Source organism: Peromyscus californicus, unplaced genomic scaffold, assembly GCF_007827085.1.
Source record: "Peromyscus californicus insignis strain IS unplaced genomic scaffold, ASM782708v3 Scaffold_16__1_contigs__length_79575227, whole genome shotgun sequence".
NCBI classification, from domain to species: Eukaryota; Metazoa; Chordata; class Mammalia; order Rodentia; family Cricetidae; genus Peromyscus; species Peromyscus californicus.
The window spans coordinates 72,855,218-72,877,740 of NW_026294458.1; the positions used below are offsets into that span (position 1 = coordinate 72,855,218).

General features: G+C 45.5%; 1 protein-coding gene across 10 annotated transcripts in view; it reads left to right on the forward strand.

Moving 5' to 3' along the window:
* Itsn1 (intersectin 1) overlaps positions 1–22,523 on the forward strand; it is a 193,227-nt gene that overhangs the window by 101,132 nt on the left and 69,572 nt on the right. For 7 of the 10 annotated variants that reach the window (XR_008218920.1, XM_052741204.1, XM_052741199.1 and 4 more), the window contains exons 15-21: positions 1,448–1,535; positions 1,843–1,982; positions 8,833–8,960; positions 11,167–11,393; positions 13,102–13,223; positions 14,063–14,077; positions 20,515–20,762. Coding sequence is in view for 8 of the 10 variants with exons in the window: in XM_052741204.1 (XP_052597164.1) it covers positions 1,448–1,535; positions 1,843–1,982; positions 8,833–8,960; positions 11,167–11,393; positions 13,102–13,223; positions 14,063–14,077; positions 20,515–20,762 (968 nt within the window). In the remaining 2 variants the exon portion in view is untranslated. The remainder of the gene's footprint in view (positions 1–1,447; positions 1,536–1,842; positions 1,983–8,832; positions 8,961–11,166; positions 11,394–13,101; positions 13,224–14,062; positions 14,078–20,514; positions 20,763–22,523) is intronic. The other 3 variants (XR_008218921.1, XM_052741205.1, XM_052741200.1) reach the window with 1 other exon arrangement.

The window sequence follows — 22,523 nt, forward strand, 5'->3', positions numbered from 1 at the left end:
GAGGAAGTGTGTCATGGAGGCGAGCTTTGAGGTCATATATGTTTAAGCTATGCCCAATGTGGCACAGAGTCTTCCTTCTGCTGCCTAAAGATGGAGATGTACAACTCCTAACTCCTTCTCCAGCACCATGTCTGCCTGCATACTACCCCGTTTCCCACCATGATGATAATGGACTAAATCTCTGAGCTGTAAGCCAGCCCCAGTTAAATGTTTTCCTTTGTAAGAGTTGCTGTGGTCATGGTGCCTCTTCACGGCAATAGAAACCCTAACTAAGACAGCTGGGGATCAACTTGAGTCCTCTGCAACAACAGCCCTGGGTCATCTCAACCCCTGAGCCATGGCCAGCCTGGGTTATGCATTTTAAAGTGGTGTTTGCATGAGTGAGACAGTCTCAGTGATTGGAGCCGGGTTCCTCCTGAAGCTTCTCCATCTTGGTCAAGAAATGAACTTGAGGGTGGCTTGGTAAGAGTCCTTGCCTGAGGGAGAATAAGTCAAGGAACAGTTGCGTGGGCTTTGCTCCCTGGGACAACGATCTGCTGTATATTTTGATTTGTGAAAGTCTGGCAGTGGGTTCTTCATAGCCTAAGAGCTTCCTGAATCCTCTCTATTGAGTTACCCTCCTACCGTGCAGGCCAATCCCACAATTCCTTCTGCAGACCCTGGTGTGTGTCCACAGTTGGCTCCCAAGGGACTGACTGGTTCTGAGCCTCTGCAGGAAACTCTTAAGTAAGGCATTTTTTTCTCACAACAAGAGTCATTTTTCTCCCTAAGGTAAAAATAAATGTCAAGTAAATCAGCAAGGCTGCCAGTTTACTAAAGTGACTACAAGATCATTTCAACTGAACTTAAACAAACACTGTGCTTGGCACGTTACCCATCAAAACTCCAAATAGCCTTCCTTATACAGTGTGGTTTTAGCTTTTTTCTTATGCCAGTTTTAAAAAAAAGAAAAAAAGGGGTTGGTTCAGGACTCCTGTGTTTAAAATTCCTGTGTGATGGAAAAACCTGGGTGGCATCTAGCATTCTAGCTGTGACAGATGCCTTTCTGAGTTCTGTGGCCAACTTCAGGTATGCAGTGAGCCTCATTGCAGTGCTAGTGAGTGCCAGCACTCAGAACAGAATGGTGGGGTAACTCACTCACAGCATCTCTGCTGGATCTCTGCAATTAAGAGATCTTAAGTTCCTCTGAGACCTCCTTGAACTGCACTTTTTAAAGCTGATAAGTATTCAGTGTCTCAGCAACCACATAAGCAGAACCAAGGGAGCCGCACCTTCACTTCATCCTAGGGAAGAGCACTGGGGTTAGTCCGTCCCTCCGTGAGAATGGCAGTTAAATGCGTGAAAGGCGCGGGGTGAAGTTGGGGTGTCTGGAGATGAAGACTCGGGTGCTGGCTTTTCTGAGGCTCAGGCACTCGTTGCTCACGCTCTCTCCCCCTCTCTCTACTAGGAATCTCAGCAAATGCTTGGAAGACTTATTCCAGAAAAGCAGATACTCAATGACCAATTAAAGCAAGTTCAGCAGAACAGTTTGCACAGTAGGTATCTCACTTACTTATATCTTTCTTTTGAGACAGGGTTTCACGATGTAGACCAGGGTTGCCTCAAAGCCAGCGCTCCGCCTGCCTTAGCTTCCTGAGTACTACAAGGTGTTTTTTTTTTTTAAGTTGACGACCTTTTCCTCAGTGCTGGCATTGATTAATCCTCCGGCTTCGTGCACGCCACACACTTGTTTTATCACTGAGTAGTTAGTGTTTGTCAGCTCCATCCCCTCCAGGGACATGAAGGGTGAACGTGTTCCTCACTGCCAGCTACAGTTCTGTCTTGTGTGCTCTTCTGAAACAGGAGATTCACTTCTAACCCTCAAAAGAGCCTTGGAGGCAAAAGAGCTGGCCCGGCAGCAGCTGCGAGAGCAGCTGGACGAGGTGGAGAGAGAGACCAGGTCAAAACTACAAGAGATCGATGTCTTCAACAACCAGCTGAAGGTGACTCGTGTGTGTGTGTGTGTGTGTGTGTGTGTGTGTGTGTGTGTGTGTGCATGCCCTACCCCGTGATGATGAGGTGGCGCTGAATCCCAGGCAGAAGGGTTTGTTGGGCTGGTCTGTGAGCAGTGGCTCAGGCCTTCCGGAAAGCGCATGCCATGGTGCCCCTAGTTGTCCTTACCTTCTTTGACGTCTATAAGTTAGGCCTGTGTGATTGGCCCTGCTCCACATTATAGTTTTATGAATTTCTTTCCTTTTGCCAGCTTATAACCACACCACCTGCAAGAGTATGGCCCAATGTGCTCTCTTTCGTGTGTTCAGATGCTTTTATGTAAGACTGAGATTTCTCTGCCATCCCTTTAATATCGTGAAGTGTAGACCTGTGTTGTCACCTTTCATTTTTAAATGCCTTTTAACTTCCTTGTCTCTTGGGGTCATTGCTGCTGTCTCTAGCATGGCTGTGGCTTTGTTACTGTGAAGTAACTCGGGGAAACACCACAAAAAACCTCTTTTTAGTGTGGTGTTCTATTGTCTTAATAGTGTAGACTCAAGTTGAGTGTGGTAGTATACGCCTTTAATCCCAGAACTCAGAGGCTGAGGCAGGTGGATATCTGTGAGTTCAAAGCCTGTCTAGTGTACAGAGTGAGTTTCAAGACAGCCAGAGCTACATAATGAGACCCTTTCTCGAAAAATAAAATAAAAAGTTAACTCAAAACCAGGCCAGAGCCGGGCGGTGGTGGCGCACGCCTTTAATCCCAGCACTCGGGAGGCAGAGGCCGGCGGATCTCTGTGAGTTCGAGGCCAGCCTTGGCTACCAAGTGAGTTCCAGGAAAGGCGCAAAGCTACACAGAGAAACCCTGTCTTGAAAAACCAAAAAAAAAAAAAAAAAAACCAGGACAGAAAAACTTGTTTGTTATAATAATTATTATATATTATTTTATGTTCTTATCAGAAATTAGATGTTATATTTCTCAAAAAAATTACTTGCTTTAGTTTTCTACCTTGAAATTCCTTATACTTTATTATGTATGGGCCATTTATTTTCTGATACTAAGAAATAAAATGCCTTGACTACTAAAAGAGAATTTTAAATTAGCATATTTGAGATTTTTTTTGTTACCCTCTGGATTGAGAGTCCATGCCAGATTGTCTAGACATCCAAGTTAAAATATTTGTGCAGTTCTTTCAGCGTTGGGTAACGAAAGTTCTCAATTGTACAATTCCAGGAAAGTGCTCACCCTTAGGGAGTACTGTTTAGCCAGCTTAGTGGTTTTCTTCACATTACTTTCGTGTTTAGCTTGTGTGTGTGTGTGTGTGTGTGTGTGTGTGTGTGTGTGTGTGTGTGTGTTCTGTATTTGAGCATATGAAAGTATGTGTGCCTTATCAGTATTGGAGGTGCATCTGTGAGTTCTCCATCCACATGTACAATAAGAATGCTCGCGTTTGCTCCTATTGTAAGTTTCCACTGTTTTAAGCAAGAATAATCTAACACTGAAGCAATTTGACAATGCTTTCAAGAAGTCCCTGGGTGTGTAAACCACTGAGCATTACTCAGCTTCTTCTGAACACAGAAAGGGCACAGTTGCCATAATGCTGATTACTTTTCTAGAAGTTTGACCTAAGACAAGTTTCAGATGTTAGGAATATGTTCTAGGCAGACTTGGACTAATGCTCAGATCTGTGGATTAAATGACGTTGACGATCACTGCTGTTGCCATTGATAAAGAGAACACCCTCAGAAGGGCTGAGTTGTCCTGTGACTAGTGTTTAACTGGTGATGCCTGTGGTGTCAGGGCTTCTCAGAGGCTAAGTTTAGCTTCCCCACACACTGGCTCTTTCCCAAATATGCTTGTTTTAAAATTATAACCTTTTTTCTGCCTTTTTAATTCTTACTTTGGCTTTTTATTAACTGTAAAGTTCATAAGGCAAATGAAAAACATAGCTGTGTTGTTTGTAGCTTAATATCCACTTGCAGGGTCAGGTGAAGGTGTTATATTGTCTGAGGTTTGTTGTTTCTAAAATTCCTCCTAAACCTGTAGGAACCAAAACAGAAATGTTGTTGAAGAACCAAAAGATTTGTAATTTTGTTGAGCCAACAAAGGGGCTGAGTTAGCATTTAGTTTCTTTGTGGCCTCCTGCTGTTCTTCTTTGTTTCCACAACACTGGAAGATACACAAAGCACTTTCCCTGACTTCAGAGCATGCATTCATTAGCAACCATAATTCCTTGTAGGGATTAGACCACAAGGAGCCTCGGCCTGAGTCTAGTGTTTCTTTGAGGCCCTCTCCATACAGCAGTGCTTCCGGAGCCTCTCCATCAACGGAGTGAGATTTACTTCTTCTTGTCCAGTCGGCCCACCTTCTTTTCCAGTCGGCCCACGCATCTAGCTGGCCGTGCATCTGCTGTATTCTCAACCTTCCTTTCTCAAAAGAAAGCCCGACAATAAATTAGGCTTTAGCAGGTTTAGTTCATGTTCGTGAAGTTTGTGCGTTCACTGGCGACATGAACCAGTTTACTGTCTGGGGTACTGAAAAGCTTTAAAGTGAGTTGCCTAGGACACCGAAGCCGTGTGAAGCAGTTGACTCACATGTGAGGATCTGCCTGTGGTTAGCTGCTTGCTTACCTTCACACGGACTCACACCTTGTTTGATTTTGTAGGCCCCAACAGGGGATCATCAGAGCCCAGTTTAGCACTGATTGTAAAGTGTAAGACAGCACATTTGTGGGTATAAATGTGTGTAGTTTTGTGGCGGAGAAGTAAAAACTAAGGATGTTGATTATTTTTCTTTTTATAAATAAATACCATAATCACATAATCTAATTTGTTCCTTCCTCTAGAATGTCTGCTTGAGATTCATTCTTCCTCTGAGGGCTTTTCCCATTTTCTTTATTTTAAGAAGAATTGTATATCTGTTCTCTCTATCTGATAAACAGTGTGGAAATTCTCAAGTCTTTAATAAAGAGAGAACAGTGTCTTGCTGTAGGCAGATTAGCAGGACTTTGTTTCATATTAGAACCAGAGTATCACAGAACTACGAAGCAATAGCTCAGTGACAGAGCATTTGCCTAGCATGCATGAGGCCATGGGTTCAATTCCCACTGCAAAATAAATGAAAAAATGGTGAATTAGCGTGCTTAGAATTATAGCACTGCTAGTGACTTCAGGGTTTGAGCACATGTCCTCAAATGCTCAACCTTTACACTTTCTTCTGCTCTCTTGGAGATGCAGGCTCCTCTGCTTTCCCATGCTTCTAGATAGATACCTTCAGTGTAGTGTTTCTATAGTCCAAAGACTATCCCGGGGTGGAGATGGCAGGTAGCCCGGCCGGGGGTAGTGTGAGCTGTGCCTCACCCTCTCTTCCCACAAAGGTTCCAAGATGGTCTTAGTTTTGCATCACCCCCAAGCCAGAGACTTTGCTTTTGTTTATAAAGGAGAGGGCAGGGCAGAAGTACAGTACCCTGACACCTAGGGACTGATTTGATTCCTGATTTGACGTGCCTAAAATTCAAGACTCAATAGATTTGATGGGAACTCTAAAAATCAGTCTCTGGATAGTTGATGGTCAGATGAACCATCTAGCCAGTACCCGACTACCCAGGGGCGGATTCAATAGCCAGTGTTGCTGCCATAAGTTACTTTCTCTCTCTCTCTCTCTCTCTCTCTCTCTCTCTCTCTCTCTCTCTCTCTCTCCTTCCTTTTTTTTTTTTTTTTTTTTTTTTTTTTTAGGAACTCACTATGTCGGTCCTCTGCTTCAGAAGTTCTGGGGTTAAAGGCATGTGCCATCATGCCCAGCTGCGTTACTACTACTTAATATCTTCATTCAGTATCCAAATTTATTTACCAGAAATTTCTGTTTATAAATGCGTCTTATATACAACAACCATCTCAAATTCATGCTCTTGAAACACCAGTTTTAAATTATTTAATCTGTAACTTCCTTGTTATACCTCGTTTTACAGGAAATCAAGTTTCAACTTGATTAGACAAGTCGTGTGTAGATGTAACCAACTGTCTTATTAAATAAGAAATACAGAACCAATGCAAAGAAGAAAGCCAAGAGATCAGAGCTAAGAGCCTTACCCTGCAGCTAGCCTCTTAAGCCAAGAGACCTCTCCGAAAGAGCTACTTCCTGTGTGTTTGTCTTTATATAGACTTTCTGTTCTGCCTTCTCATTGGTTGTAAACCCAAACACATGACTGCCTCGTCACTGCCTGTCTGTAGAGACTTCCAGGTCTTCTATGGTTGGGATTGAGATTAAAGGCGTGTGTCTCCAATGCTGGCTGTATGCTTGAACACACAGAGATTTACCTAGCTCTGTCTACCAAGTGCTGGGATTAAAGGCGTGCACCACCACTGCCACGCTCTTGCTTCTTTGCATTGGTTCTGTGTTTCTTATTTAATAAGACGGTTGGTTACATCTACAGTCGTGGTCTGAAGGGCATGTAGGGACATGCATATAATGACTGGGGTCTCTTTAACGTACAGTGCTTAGAGATAGCACTGTGAAGAAGCCAGCCTTTCTAGTACCTCCTTATCTGTGGCCATGTTGATAGTTACTGAAACAGCTTTCCTTAGCACGGACAGTCTAATTATATTCCAAATATCTTAACCATAATGTTTAGTGGTTAGTAGTTACTGCTCTTCCAAAGGACCTAGCACTCACATGTCGTCTCAAACCCCTCTGTAACCCCAGCTCCAGGAGATCCATTGTTCTCTTCTGGCCTCCATGGGCGCCAGGCATGCACATGATGTACAGACATACATGCAGGCACAGCACTCATGCACATAAAGTAAAATTATTTAAAAACCAAGGTGGACAGCTCTATAGGACTAACAACACCTAAGGTCAGACTCTGGCCCCACATGCACTTGTACCCACACATCTTCCTGACCTCACGTGCACACACTGCAAATAAGTAAATAAATAAGATGATGCATTCAGTTTCCTGAGCACCAGCCTAGTTTTCCCCTTTCCTTCTTACTCTTACATCACAGGAAACAGGGGGATTGTGCTGTTGCTGATGAGGTCTCGAAGTAGGATAAAATGTAAACCTTTCTGTGGTGTCTATGGCCTCTGATAAGGCCTCTGTGCCGAGTCGGTCATGGATTAGATGTCCTGTGTGTCCTCAGGACTCTGGAGTTTGATTTAGTGATCCTTCCACAGTTGGTCCTTTTGTGTGGGTGACACTTGACTTTAGCCAAGAATGCTTAGATGAGTTGATCTCCTCTGCTTGTCTTAGAAATACCAGCTCTAAATCGGCAACCAGATTATCCATTCATATTATTGGGGATTATTACTTTTCATTAAGAATTACTGTGGAAGCCACTGTGGCTGAGTTTTTGACATAGTGCTGTGAGGCTGTAACACCCCATGGTACTCCGGTGAGGAAGGAAATTAGAAATGGAATTCTTTCTCCCCTTGAGAGTTGACTTTTCCATCACAACTTCAGTCATAGTGGGGCGCCATCGTTACTTCCCAGTGGCCATTCTTGGATGCCTCTGTCCCTCCCTAGCTAAAGCCCTTGTCCTAGGTATCCTTATCCCAGCAGCTATATACCTAGGGCTGTTGTCTCCGGGGCTCACCCAAGCTGCATCAAGCCTAACTCTCCATGCTCGTCCTGCCCAGTTCTCCCCACAGATCCCCTTCCCTCCCATCCTCTCTCATAGCTCCCTGTCTACCACCCCATTTCCAGTTAAACCTTTTGTCTCATTGGTACCTCTCTTAGGAGGGACTGAGCCCACAGGCTTTGTGTACTCTGGGCAGATGCCACCAAACCACACCCCCATACTAGCGTGGTTTTTCATAGTTCTAGGTGCTCACACTTCTGATCTGAAGTGCTTTGTCACGTGATGTGGTTTTCAGTAGGCTGGTGGGACATTTTGGTTGTTTCTTGGGGATGCTATGCCACGAGGAAATCAGATCCTAAGAGATCACCATCAAATTGTAACTTTTCACTTTGAAAGTAGCTGCTGTTTTGGTGTGGGGCAGTTGACAGCTTCACACGTGGATCTTGTGAGGACAGAGGCTCTCTAATAGATGTGATTTGAAGAAAAATAGCCTCTGCAGTGTGTGTTGGGGGGTGAAGCCCTCAGAGCAGAGAGCCCTCAAATCCATGGACTCCAGTCTGTCATAAGAAGGAACTGAGGGTTTCTTGTTTTGTTTGTTTGTTTGTTTGTTTTGTTGTTGTTGCTGATTTTGGGTTTTCGAGACAGGGTTTCTCTGTGTGGCTGTCTGTCTGTCCTGGAGCTCACTCTGTAGACCAGGCTGGCCTGGAGAGATCCACCTGCCTCTGCCTTCTGAGTGCTGGAAATAAAGAATTTTTAACAGTGGTTGTGTGGGAAGTGTTGTGTGTGTTTTCAAAGCAAGGGAAATTTGGTATGGATTAGTTATCATAATAACTATAGTTTTATTCATAAATCAACCTATCATAAACTAGTTGCCCTCCAGTACTCTTGAGTCTTCTCCAGTCTAACTCCCATTGCCCTTCACAGGCGAAGTCCTTTAGGAGCAGATCCTGGCGGTGGGGGTGGGGGAAGGGTGGGAGTGTGGCTCAGTAGTACAGCATTGTCTAGTGTGTGCAAGGTCCCAGATTCAATCCCCAGCCCCACAGATAAGTAAATGTCGCGAGGAATGGCATGGTGCATTGTGGCCTGCTGGGATATAATCTGGGACAGTGACTGGTCACCAGTCATGTTAAAATGTAGTGATTTCAATTTCCAGGTGAACATTTGTCAACCCTGAAAAGTCATCTGCCCATGTCCAGGGCATTGCCACTGTGAAATGTTGCATGCCCGTCAACAGTTTGTGTGCATCTGCTTATGTCTTCCCTAAACTGTCCTGATCCCTCCTAGGAGCTAAGAGAAATACACAGCAAGCAGCAGCTGCAGAAACAGAAGTCCATTGAGGCAGAACGGCTGAGACAGAAAGAGCAGGAGCGGAAGAGCCTGGAGTTAGAAAAGCAAAAGGAAGAGGCTCAAAGGTGAGGCTTTCCCTGGGCTGCAGTCCTCTGGAGAAACCGGATTTGCTCTGCCGAGTCTCACTTCTCCAAGTGTGTGTGTGGGCAAGCAGACGCGCATATATAAGTCTGCATATGAAAGTGCCCCTGAAGTTTTTCCTCAGTTCCCAGTCATCTGCCATGTAGATAATGGAGGTAGACTAGGAAATTGGGACACTTGGTTAGCTCATTTGCATGCCAATGACCAAAATAGGTTTCCAGTTCACAGCCCTTTAATAACAGTGATAGTCAAAGTTGCATGGTTTGAAAGCAAAGCCCCTGAGCTTGCTCGCCACACAGCTTCTCCAGCAGGACTAGGATTGTACCTCCCAGGCTCCTTTCTTCTTTATTGCAACTGCAAATTAAACTGGAGTACAAAAGCCGAAGACTTGCCATCGCTGCTTAGGACACAAACATACTTTTGTCTGCTTCTGTTCAGATGTTTGTGCCTGTTGTCTAGTATTTTTCCAAGTAACATTCTGTAGTCATAGAAATTTTCTTGTTACCTTTTGGTGTCTCTGATTTTGTTCATGGGTATGTGCTATTTGAAATTCAGTTAATTTTAGAGTCCGGGAAGTGAGAATGACCACATGTCCCAGGGAGATGCTACGGATTATAAGAAACGGGTTATTGAAATTACTCTGAAAAGAGGGGGCACTAGACATCGTGGGGTGAGTCGGTGACGGTGGGTGACACTCCACAGGAGCCTCCGGGCCTGTTTGCGTTTGTACGCTTCTATTTTTAACGCCCGGGAACTCATTCCCGTTTATTAGACTGGACGTTTTTCTCTTTTGCTTTGCTCGGTTTTCCCTTTAGAGTGGGACTCGTTGTGTGTGTTGATGAACTCGAACTCAGCACCCCCCCCCCAACTTAACACTGTAGGATTGGGTTTTTTGTTTTGTTTTGTTTTTGTATGTGCGCACCTTGGGCATTCAAAGAGGTTTGTGTGACTGTGCATCTGTGGAGAGCAGAGAACCTCTTGCAAGAGTAGGTTCTCCTCCACCATATATGTTCTGCGGATCAAACTTAGGTTGTCAGATTGGATCAAGTGCCCTTATCAACTGAGTCATCTTCCTGGTCTCCAGTGTTGTTATAGTTGATACAATGCTTTAACTAGTGCAGCAACATGAAACTACGTTCCTACAGAGCGTAAATAAACTGAAAGTGTAATGTAGAAAACACCATCCTACAAATAGACTATGTACTGCACATTCTAACTAACTGTATGAGTAAATAGTACCCAAAACTTACCTTCATAAGTCTCTTCTTTTTTTACCCTCTAATAAATGTACTTTAATGCTTTGGCTGCAGGGGGGGGGGGGGGGACGACGACACACATTGAAACAGAGTTTCTCTGTGTAGCATGGCTGTCCTGCAACTCACTCTGTAGAGCAGGTGGGCCTGGAATTCACAGAGATTCTCCTGCTTCAGCCTCTATGTAGTACTGGGATTAAAGGCAAGCACCACCACACCTGGCCTTTTTGTGCTTTTTAAAAGACATTTTATGTATATTAGGTTTTTTGCCTGAGTGTATCTCTGTGCACTGTATATGTGCGGTGCTCTCAGAGGCCAGGAGAGGGCATTGGAACCTGTGGCTCTGAAGTCACAGGTGGTTGTAGCTATCATGTGACTGCTGGGAACCAAACCCAGGTCCTCTGCAAGAACAGCAAGCACTCTTAACCACTGAGCCATTGCTCCAGCCCCAGATGTCAGTTAATGTGTTTCACCTTCAGGTTTGGGAGCAACATGTATGCATGTCAATGTGGTGCCTTCTGCATGGGGGACTGTAAGACTCTCGTAGTTATGCGCTCACTTAAGCAGTGCCTGTTTGCAGTATGTTAGATGTCCAGTTTTCATCAAGTTTATGTTCATCTGGGTTCTGTAGCTTGGTTTTGGTCTTGGTTTTTGTGGTTTGATAACAGTTTCAGCATTGAGATATACTTCTTCTTGGTCTTATTTATAGCCACTTTATGAAATACATCACAGTTTTCTTCCTGTGTTTTTAAATCATGTGATTTCATTTTGCTCAAAGCCAGAGAAGTCATTCTGTGGATTCCATTGTGTGTGTGAAGAGCAGATTCCCTTGATATTCAGCAGCTCCCTGACCAGAGGGGCTTTTTGACGAAAAGCGGGGACAGGACTGTAGAATCAGGGTTGCTTCCTTGCTGTAATCAAGCGTCTCTGTTGGCAGACGAGTTCAGGAAAGGGACAAGCAATGGCTGGAGCACGCACAGCAGGAGGAGCATGCGAGGCCTCGAAAACCCCACGAGGAGGACAAACTGAAAAGGGAGGACAGCATCAGAAAGAAGGAGGGCGAAGAGAGAGCCAAACCGGAAGTGCAGGACAAGCTGAGTCGGCTTTTCCATCCCCACCAAGACGCAGCCAAGCCAGCTGTCCAGGCACCCTGGTCCAGCACAGGTATCGGAAGGGGCGGAGGCTGTGCAGTGGGGCTCTTGTGTGGTGCCCAGCTCTCTCAGAGTCACCTTGGTATGTCTGTTATGTACAGTAGACAGCGTCAGCTCCCCAGAGCCTCTGAGCAGGGTCTGTGCCTAATCGTGATCTTGAGTTCTGTTGTTTTGAGACAGGGGCTCACTGTGTAGACAGTCTGGCCTCAGACTCAAAGAGACCTGCCTGCCTCTGCCTCCTGAGTGCTGGGATTGAAGGCGGGTGCTACCACTCCCAGCTTGCTTATACTAATATCAATGAGATGTCTGTCTCTGAGTGGATACTGTAGCTCTTTACCACTCGGGTATGTTCAAATATGTTCAAGTCGCCTCACTCCACTGGTATCCAGGAACCCTCTGCAGACCTGAGCCAAGTGGCATGAATTCCATTATCAAACCCTATTAGTATGTATGTTACAAATGCTGAACTTGACCTATTTTGCAAAAAGTCACTTACTGTTTCTCTAGTTTGTTATTTTCCCCTGAAATTGCTAGGCTGTGTCAACTGGTTTTTGTCTACACTGGCTTTTGTGCCATTTGAAAGTGTGTCTGGTTTTTTTTTTTTTTTTTTTTTTTTGCTCTTTCAATACAATTTGCCTCTTTAAAAATTTAAATAAGTAGAAGGTTGACCTAAACTTGTTTAGGGAAAGTTAACTAATAAAAGCTATCCCTTAGATAATATCAGGTGAAAACTCAGATGTGTTTTCGAAATCCTTAGCCACCCACAGAAAGCAGCAAATACCTTGACACGTCTCATAAACCACGTGCTTGCTCCCTGACCCCACGGTGGGTGGGTGGGAGGGAGTGAGACTCAGTGCTGGGTTAGGAGCTGGCCCTGCCTAAGGTGCTCTGGCTGGAAGAAGGATCTGGAATGGGCATGGAGGAGGGTCCAAGGCAGAGTCAACTTACTTTCTGAGGTTTCTCTGTGGTCTAAAAAGGAATTCAAATTCCTTTAACCTCCGGGGCCAGTAAAGTTCCTGTGCCTCCTCTCAGTGTGAACTGAGGACAGTTTTTCTCCTTAGGTCACACAGATAATAATCTACCTCACTGCTTTTCAGCTAAGATGGGTGTCAAGTTACTTGTAGCTAGTGTGTAGAAAAATTCAGAGGGCTGTAATTAACTGTTAGCCAAAATCTGAGAGTGTCCTCTACCAGAATGCATTTGAGAATTTTTTCATTTGATTTAAAAATCTAAATTATCTTCATTATTCGTGACCCAGAAGTACAGAAGACTCAGTTCCCCAGGGTCATTAGGACATTATGTGGAGTTAGCACTTAGGGTTATGCGATCCTGTTAAGTGCCCCAGAGACCAACGTTTACCTCTGTTTATGTGGAAAGTTGTGTTTCTCTTCCTCTTCCCCTTCTCTAGCTGATCGGATCTGCTGTCATCCACCAGCAACGCCCTGGGTGGGGAGCAGAGCTTGTTGATGCTTTACAGATGCGCATTGCTAGAGCCAAGAGGCAGAGAAAGGCTCTCTGGCCTGCCTCGCCCACCACACTCAGTTCTGGGAACTTGTTTTTGGAGAACCCACTAATGAATTCTCAGTGTTCTTAGCTGCTCCTCTCAGATTCTGTTCTCCTTCAGCATTCAGTGTGTGTGTCAGAAATTCCTTGAATGGGTGGAAAGACTTCCAATAGCATGTCAGTGATTCCTGTAATGTGTCCCTCCTCTTCCTAAACAGAGAAAGGCCCGCTTACAATTTCTGCACAGGAGAACGTAAAAGTGGTGTATTACCGAGCGTTGTACCCCTTTGAATCCAGAAGTCACGACGAAATCACCATCCAGCCAGGAGATGTAGTCATGGTAAGAAAGATGGCCACCAGATGGCAAAAGATGGCAAAGATTGGCATCTGGCCCCTTTTTGCACTTTGTTGCACAATCAGGAAATCTCCAGTGAGTGTGAAATCCAAGGGTGCAGAGTCGAGGTCTTTGGAGCAGAAACTCAACGTTCCTTCCTTTGTCTCAGAATGGAAGTTTGTGTTCAAAGTGTGTCTTGACAGCACTTTAATGCAGGTGATAAGGATGGTGTGTGTATCGCACCCTTAGTGTGCGTTCAGTCCCGTGACTACCTGATTGTGTAGGCTAGACCACTACACACTATGAAGAGTCTTGAAGAAATAGTTGCAAATGCAGAATTCCTCCGCTCACAGCTGCTGCAAGTTACGGTTTGGTTTGGTTTTTTTAAGTGATGAATTAAATACAGAGAATGTGCATTACTCTTTGGAAAATTAACAAAAATGTTGAGTTTTACTTTGCTGCAGTTTGTGCTCCTGGCGTAAACGAACAACCCAATACAGTCTATATTGTAACGTTACAAGATCTAATTCTAAAAGGAGAATAAAGCACCGTGGTTGATCTGAATTATTTTCTAAATGACTTGAATTTCTTGATTCACTTACAAGTAACCGAAAGTTAAGAATTGAGACATATGTGTTTTTCATCCTAGGATATTAAACAGTGATCTGTGTTTCAATGAGGAACTATTGCGATAGTGGGGAGCCTCTAACAAATGACTCCTTTTCCCGGAGTTGGCCAGCTAACCCCAGTTTGATTCCATAAGTAGAACTTAGATGCGCTGTAAGGTGCACCATGTCATTAAACGTCTTTCACCTTGCTTTTAACCCTTTGCTTTCCTGGTGGAGGTTAAGAGGGAAAGGGTAAGTGCCTCCGTCAGGAAGTCTGCCTCTCGCTCATGTCTCGTTCTTTAAATCGCTTTACTTCTGTGTAAGTGAGCAGACCTTTGGATGTTGTGGCAGTGAAAACATGTTGGGATCTGTACCGTAGGGTTGTGCTGAAAAGAAAAAAGTGTAAATCGTGAGCATTTGTGTGCTGGATTCTGTTTGCTGGACTCAGTCTGCAGGTTCCATACTTGTCAAGGTTCTGCCTGGCGCTTAGATTAAACTTACAATTAAACATTTGAAACTTTTTCTCTTAAAAGAGAAGAGTCGAATGATTTCCTTTCTGGCTTACAAAACTATTTATTTATTTCCTTCCTTGCTTCCTCGACACGGGGTCTCCTGTAGCTCAGGCTGACCTCAAGCCATGCAGCCAAGGCTGGCCTTAAACTCTGGCTTGTCCTGCCTCTGCTCCCTCAAGGACCATGAGTGTGAAGACAGTAAGGCTGACGAGTTATTTGCCAATCTCGTGACATTGCGTAATTCAGGGCTCACTTATACTTCTGTCAGGATTGCAGCCATCAGGTTCTCAGATTCCTCAAAACGGCGTTGAAAAATAGCAGACTTGCACATCAGTCATCCATGTTTCCCCTTTGAATATGGGAAGTCTTGGTGGGGGAGGGGTCCTTTAAAATACTTTGCTTTGAGACTGATTTGCTCCCAAACTATGTTTTCATTGTTAACAATCGAACGCGCCATCTTGTGTGTTGTCCTATTCTGAAGGTTTGATCATATAAAGAAAATATAAGATGATGTCTGCCATTTGACTACTTAAATCCTTCTTGGAAAAGGCGTGAGGAACAGATGAACCCAGTCGGTGGTGTAGTTCTCCGTGACTGTCCAGTAGCCTAGCAACTTAAAGAAGAACGGAGTCGGTGTGAATGTTGTGCTCAGGGGCTCCTTTAACTGAGGCTGCTCATCAGCCCTGATGGCTGAGGCTTAGAGCATTAGCAATAATGGCCTTTTTTCTGATGTGGAGGTCGCCATTCCTGGGTGTGTGTGTGTGTATGTGTGTCTGTCTGTGTGAAGTTTGACGTCTGTTATGCGTTGCCCATACACCTGGACAAGCAATGAGAGGAGCTTTACTTGTTAAGATCTATCTGGGGATCGAGCACCGGCCGAACATCTGAATGCCGGGGCCAAGATGGGAGGGGCACCAGGTGTGTCAGAATAGCTCAAGGAATTTCAAAGTGGCTTAGTGTGTAAAGGAGCTTGCACATGAGCCTGAGCCCGACCTGTCTGGTCCCTGTCACCATGGCAAGGTGGAAAGAGAGCGTCCACCCTACAGCTGTCCTCCAGCTTGCACGTGCCCTCTTCACCCCACCCCCGTGTCCACCTCCACCTGCGTGCACGCTACAGACATAAGTACATTTCTTTTTTAATCACGGCCTTGCTTAGCCCCCAGACGGGATGGCAACTTTCAATCCGAATACACAGTGCAGAATTCTCTCTAGTCCTTTCACTGGGGACTCGGGAACCTATCATCTAGCCCCACCCCTTTGTCCTGTCAGAACTAATCCTAAGTCATTTCTAGAAAACCGTCCAAAGTCCAAGGGCTTCTGTCACAGTTACCAGCTACCTTGTCATTTTGTGCTGAAATCGCTCCCTGTCTCCTCGCCAGCACTGGGATTATAGGCATGTGCCACCACTCCTTGCTTTTACATGGAGTATAGGGACCCAAACTCAGATCCTCATGCCTGTGTGGCAAGAGTTTGCATTCTTTTTCTACTTGTGGAGAAAAACTTAATATAAAAAGCATTTTCTTCCACCTTCTTTAGCTCTCCAAAATGTTACCACCTGGGTTCAACTCCTTTCACAGTTGGTCTGAACGTCACTGAGAGACTGGTGTGCACATCCATTTACAGGCACGGGGCCAGATCTGACGAGTTAGGTGCTTCAGATAGTAACATAGCCAGCTTCGTGCATTCACACATCCTCCTGTGTGCCACCACAGCAGGCTTGCTTAGTTGTAGTAAAGGAAGAATTCCCTGGCCTCCAGGCTCCTGCTTTAGGAAAGACATTTGAGGGGCTGGAGAGATGGCTCAGTGGTTAAGAGCACAGTCTACTCTTCCAGAGGACCCAGGTTCAATTCCCAGCACCCACATTGCAACTCACAACTGTCTGTAACTCCAGTTCCAGGGGTCCTGATGCCTTCACACCAATGCACATAAAATGAATTTAAATAAATTATATAGAAAAAAAAAAGAAGAGACATTTAATATCCTTACACAAGCAGGCAAGATGCCCATGCACAAATTTAATAATAATAGTAGTAGAAATAGAACCACCATATGATCCAACTATACTATTCCTGGGCATATATATACAGGACTCTATCCTACTCCACAGAGATGCTTGGCTCATCCGTGTTCATTGTTATATTATTCATTGGGAGCCGTAGAATCAACCTAGATGTCCATTAGTTGATGAACGGACAATGAAAATGTGGGACATATGGACAGTGGAATTAGGAAGATTGTAGTTAAACAGATAGAACTAGGAAAAATTGTATTGAGTAAGGCAGCCCAGGAACAGGAGGTCAGATGCAGTGTGAACACTTGCATGGGTGGATCCTAGCTTGGAGCCTTTAGCTCTGTTTGACTTGGAGGAGCTGTAGAATCTAGGAAACTAGAGACAGATCACTGGGATCGAGGATGCCTTAGAGGAGGGGCCTAGCAGAATACAGGTGACATGAAAGTGTTGTCGGGGATAGGGTGCAGGGGGATGCTGGCAGTGGAGAGGTTAAATCAGGGATAGGGGTGGTAGGATGGAGAAGATCAGGGAAGGGGACAAGGGGCAGCATAGAGAGAGTTACCCAGATAAGGACGCATGGAAATCTACCGTTTGTAAGCCAAGGTTTAGGAAAATGTAAGTTAAGAGCTTGGAGAAATTGCTCAGTAGTTAAGAGCACTCCCTGCTCTTCCCAAAGACCCAAATTCAGTTCCCAGCAGCCATGACAGGCAACTCTTAACCACCTGTAACTCATCAGATCTACAAGGGATCTGATGTCCTCTTCTAGCCTCCAAGGACAAGTGTGCATGCGTGCCCACGTGCACATAGACACATTAATTTTTTTAAGTTAAAAAATTTAAGAGTTTGAAGGATGGTTGGATAATGTACCCCAGAGCAGGAGAGAGCAAGGAATGGACCCACAGTCCCTCTTCAAAGTCGTATCCCCAAAAATCTAACACTCTTTCACTGGGCCCCATCTCCTAACGGCTCTTCCACCTCTCAGTAGTGTCGTGCCGGTGAAGCCTTTGGCACACAGCCAGGAATGTCGTTCAGGACCCAAATGTAACAGCAGTGCTTCCTCTGGAATCAAGTTGGAAATGTAAGAAAAACCAAAGCTGCCTAGTGAAATGGTGGCTAGTGTGCAGGTAGCCGCTAGACTTCAGCTTTAACCAAATGGATTTAAATCTGAAGTGACCACTGTGCACATCCCGCCTTTACACCCAGCAGGTGAGATGTACAGTGAATAGTTAGTACTGTCGACTTGCTCTGAGCCCAGATCCCAGAAATGTAAGTAGAATCTAGGGGCTGCGCTTCAATTCCATGATGTGCTATCAGAATTATTCCGAAAGAAACTGGGATGAATGGGATAGACTTGGTTAGAAAAATTATATGAAGATTAAACTTATTTGTTAAATAGAACAAGAATCCCTCTTAAAAGCTACTATTGGGTGAGTGTGCTTTGTGAAAAGTCCAAGTCTTAGTCTGCCATGTTACCAAATTTATGTCCTTAACCTCTTTATCTGTTGTAGTCTTGTGTGTTTCCAAAATTGGCTTGACGTTTTGGGCAAAGTTTTCCAAATCCAAGAAGAAATATCTCTCGCTTTCATGTTGCCCCTTTTGTTTTGTTCCAAGTGGCTAAGTGTGAAGAATGAGTTCCTGCTCCCTCCTCCAGACCTTAACCGTAGTCATTAAACTAAGCCGATCCCATGAGATTACGTAAGTCACTGTCCTGAGACTACACACTGTTGTCGAGGGTAGTAAGTGAAGCCCGGGATGATTTCATCTTTCCCTTGGAGATGGGAGCTCTTGTTGGTGAAGGCGAATCTGAGCTCGGGGTCCCTCTAGCTCCTGAGGATGTTTAGAGGTGCACATGGTTTCTGCCCTTGCTAGTGGCAGACCAGGTGTGGTTTCGTAGCTGGGTGAGGGCTAGATCTTTTCTTAGGGTCAGACATTGCCTCTGGACTTCTGATCTCATTCTTTACATCCAACCAAGGCTCCTTAAACAGATGACGGTAGATCCTGCAGTTGGCATTTATGACGGTGAGAGTTCCAGACAGACAGAAATGAGATATCAAATGGGTCCCTATAGGAGATGATCTGGCAGGAGGTTAACCGGAGCCAGGGTTCGAGACAGGCTTCTGGAGCCGAGAACCAACCAAAGCTTGTTTTCAGTGAACTAGATCGAAACTAGGTTGCAGGACCAAAGTCCAGACATGAGAACATTGCATAAGGTCAGAGCTGGATTTCCAAAACTGTGTTGTTAAAGGTTTATCAGAAACACACACCTTTAATCCCTGCACCTGAGAGGCCGAAGCAGGCGGCTCTCTGAGTTCCGGGCTGGCCTGGTCTACAGAGGGAGTTCCAGGACAGCCAAGGCTGCACAGAGAAACTGTCTCCAAAGCAGAACAGACAACAAAGATGTGTCAGTTCTCAGAGCACTATGCTAACACGGACATGTTAGACAAAGAAACCGAGGCAGGCCTTGGAAGTTAAGCTTGCCCAGTGCATACAGTTAATAGCTACAGAACCTGTATTTAAAATGGAGGCAGTCTAAGTGCAGAGCCCTTTTCTCCACCATTACACTCAGCAGTCTTTTGTGTTCGATATAAACTCATCACTTGCTCCACCTGACATTTCCTTCAGTCCTGAGTTGGAGGTCGAAGAACCTGCCCAGGGAGTGCTGGTGTCCTCAGAAGCGGCTGTGTTTCCTATGGCCCACCAGTTGCAGTGTGGTCTGATGCTACCACTAAACACAAACCAGGAGGGCAGAGGAACCCTCATTTGAGTTCAGCCTCAAAGTAAATCCAACTAGAAGATCATAGTTATTACAAACCCTCCTGCAGAGAGGTGACTGGGGCTGCCCAGGAGAAGGGAAGACAAGGGAGCCAAGTGGGAAGTGTGTTTGTACCTGTGTGAATGCAAGCAGCAGTGATCATCTGGAAACCAGCGCCCTGGGAGATCCTGTCCAGGACTCAAGAGTCCTCCTTTCTGTGTGGAGAAAGAATTCTCAGCCTTAAGGAATTACTTTTTAAGCCAGGCAGTGGTGGCCACACCTTTAACCCCAGCACTCAGGAGGCAGAGGCAGGCGGATCTCTCTGAGTTCAAGGCCAGCCTGGTCTACAGAGTGAGTTCCAGGACAGCCAGGGCTACACAGAAACCCTGTCTCAGGAGGAAAAAAAAAATTATTCTTTGAGGCTAGAGAGATGACTCAACGGTTAAGATCACCTGCTGCCCACAGAGGACCCAGGTTTGGTTCAGGTTTGCTGTTTAGACCTACCCTATCCCTGTGGTTTCTGAAAAGTCACCTTAATGTCCAGTGAAGTGCCAGATGGCGTCAGCTCCGGGCCACTGTGCAGGGGTGAGAACAGGACTCACTGGACTCCGGTCCTCAGCCAGCTCTCTCATCAGGAGTGTGGTTGCCCTCCAGAGCCATCCCCACCACTCATAAGCTAGTGAGGAAACTGTCGGGGTGTGGAGGATGGCTTGGGCCATTTTGAATAGCTCTTTGGGGACAGAACTGAGGTTAAAGCATTCGGCATAGTAGACAGCCCCTCTGAAAATTTTAAACAAAAGGCTCTGTTCTCCGTGCGATTTCGTGGATCTTAAAATTTAGTTCATAAAAAGAAAATTATAGTCCCACGAAAGCTGATGACGGCCGTAAATAAGCACCTCTTCCCTTTCCTCATCTAGTGCCCGTGGAGCTCTGAAAAGGCTGAACACGTGGGTCAGCTTTGCTTCCCAGCCAAACCAGCTACGGCTGTTGTTTTTGTTTTTTATCCTCCTTGTCCTTATGCTTAAAAAAAAAAAAACAAAGCTTGGTTAGTGGAGTTTTTTAGGGATACTGACTTTATGTTGGTTGCACTCTTTGCTTGAAATAATAAACCCAAGTCAAATTATTTTTAATGATTACATGACTCCCTGAGTGATGAAGCCTGTCAGATCAATTCACAATTCAGAATGTCCAAGGGCCTGAGGTACTTTTACTCGGCTGTCCTTAGGAGCTGGAGGGGTGGGGAGCAGAATAAGAACATGCCTTGTCACTTTTCTGGACACTGAGACTTAGATGAAGACCGTCTGTGCTGTGTGTCAGTTATGGGCAGAGGCTTGGGGCTTTGTTGTGGTGGGATGATTAATGGGTCCAGAGTTGACGGCTGTCCATTTCAGTGAAACGCTGTGACTTCCCACAGGTGGACGAGAGCCAGACTGGAGAGCCAGGGTGGCTTGGCGGAGAATTAAAAGGAAAGACAGGATGGTTCCCTGCAAACTATGCGGAGAAGATTCCAGAAAATGAGGTGCCCACTCCAGCCAAACCAGTGACCGATCTGACATCTGCCCCTATCCCCAAACTGGCTCTTCGTGAGACCCCTGCTCCTTTGCCAGTGACCTCTTCCGAGCCCTCTACAGCCCCCAACAACTGGGCAGACTTCAGTTCCACGTACGTGTTAATATGCTGTCTTTGACAAGTTTGAAATCCAAACTCAGTCATCTTTCCTTCTTCTAGTTTGTAGAGTCTTGAGAAAGAAAGAAGGCACGTGTTCATGACCCCTTCCTCTGGCTAGCCTAAGGACAAGTTGGGGTCCTGGGCCTCCAAACTAGATTTAATGCCGTTGCCAAACAGTGGTGTACCAGGGTACAAAAGAAAGTCATCTGTGTTTTGTCCCATCATTCATCTGTGTCTTTCATTTTAGAGAAGAAACGGACAAATACAACTTCCTAATAATCCGTGCTGACATTTGTGTCAGTCAGCAAAATATTCAGTTGTTTCCTGCAGGCTGGGAAATGACACTGTTTTGTTAGCAAGGAACAAAAATTGCAGTCAGTCATGTGGTTTGGAATAAGACAGAAAGCGGTTTCTGTGGACCCTGGGATGTTGCTAACCTCGAGCAAATGTGCAGTATAGAGAAGGGGTACGTGCCCTGTCGTCAGAAAATGGCATTGGGCAAACAGCCTGTGAGCAGAGGTTTCTAATGAGAGAGGAGCCACTGCCTAGACCTCCTTTTGGAGGTCCGTGCCCTACATGTGCAGTTGTCCAAACGTATTTCTAACTAATGCAGCGAGAGTATGAGGAGGAAGGGCGTCAGACTTCTTTTCAAGTTGAATAACCGTTTAGAAGAGACAGCATGGACGGCAAGGGGCCAAGGCGTGTTTCTAGAGAACGATGGAGTGGAACAGCTGGGAAGAGAGCAAGCGGAGCAGTGGCCGAGGACAGAAGGAGCCGGGGGAGGAGGGTCGCAAGGTTTCCTCACACGTATTTTCACATAAAGGTGCTGAAGAGTGCCCTCCCTGTGGAACTTCTGCCTAAGAAACAGCCTTCTACTGGCCTAGACCAGACCAGCCTTACTTTTCTCGGTCTTGCTTGAAAAGCTCTTGACTTTCCAAAACGAAGCTCCAGTTAAGATATAGAATTGATACCATGGTTGTTTGTTGAGGCGGGGTCTCATATAGCACAGGCTAACCCCAGACTCATCACATGACCTTGAGCTTCTCCCAAGTGCTGGGATTACAGGTGTGCACTGCCACACTTACCGTGTGTGGGACTCTGTGTGTGCGAGGCAGGCTCTAGTCCCGGCCCTAATGTCTTGTTTTGTTTTTGTTGTTGGTTGGTGGCTTTGTTTCTTCTTCCTGTGAACCAGATCACTGCCCCTTCCTTAAGAACTCTGGTGTACCAGTCCTCCGATGTGCAGAAAAGCATCTTTCCAAACCAGAACATCAAGATGGACAGTCTCAGGAGGAGTTGCTTTGATTTTCAGATTTGCTTATAGGTCTTATAAAGATATAAACAGCATATTACATTCAGATCTATACTCAAAACAGATGAGCTTACCTGACAGTATAAAAATCACAAAATTGGGGCTGTCCTGAGATAGGACACCTAGCCTGCTAGGTAGGCCACTGTGGTCACCGTGGCCTCTGGGCATCTGACCGGGTGTTTGCTGTGGACACACGGGACTGACTCGGCTGCCAAGCTGTAGTGTCTCCGGGTGCAGCGCCCACTTCCTTCGTACTTAGCTGCTGCTGTCGTAGTAATTTTAGTACTTGTGAATGTTTCCTGCCTACTGATCCAGCGACCCTCACAACTTATCCAGAGTGTCAGGGTGTTCTAGAGAAGAGCTCAAGATGGAGAGAAAGAACAGTGTTCTAATCGGCCGGAGGGACACTGCTAGTGTATGTAGTGGAGTCAAACCTGAGCCCAGCT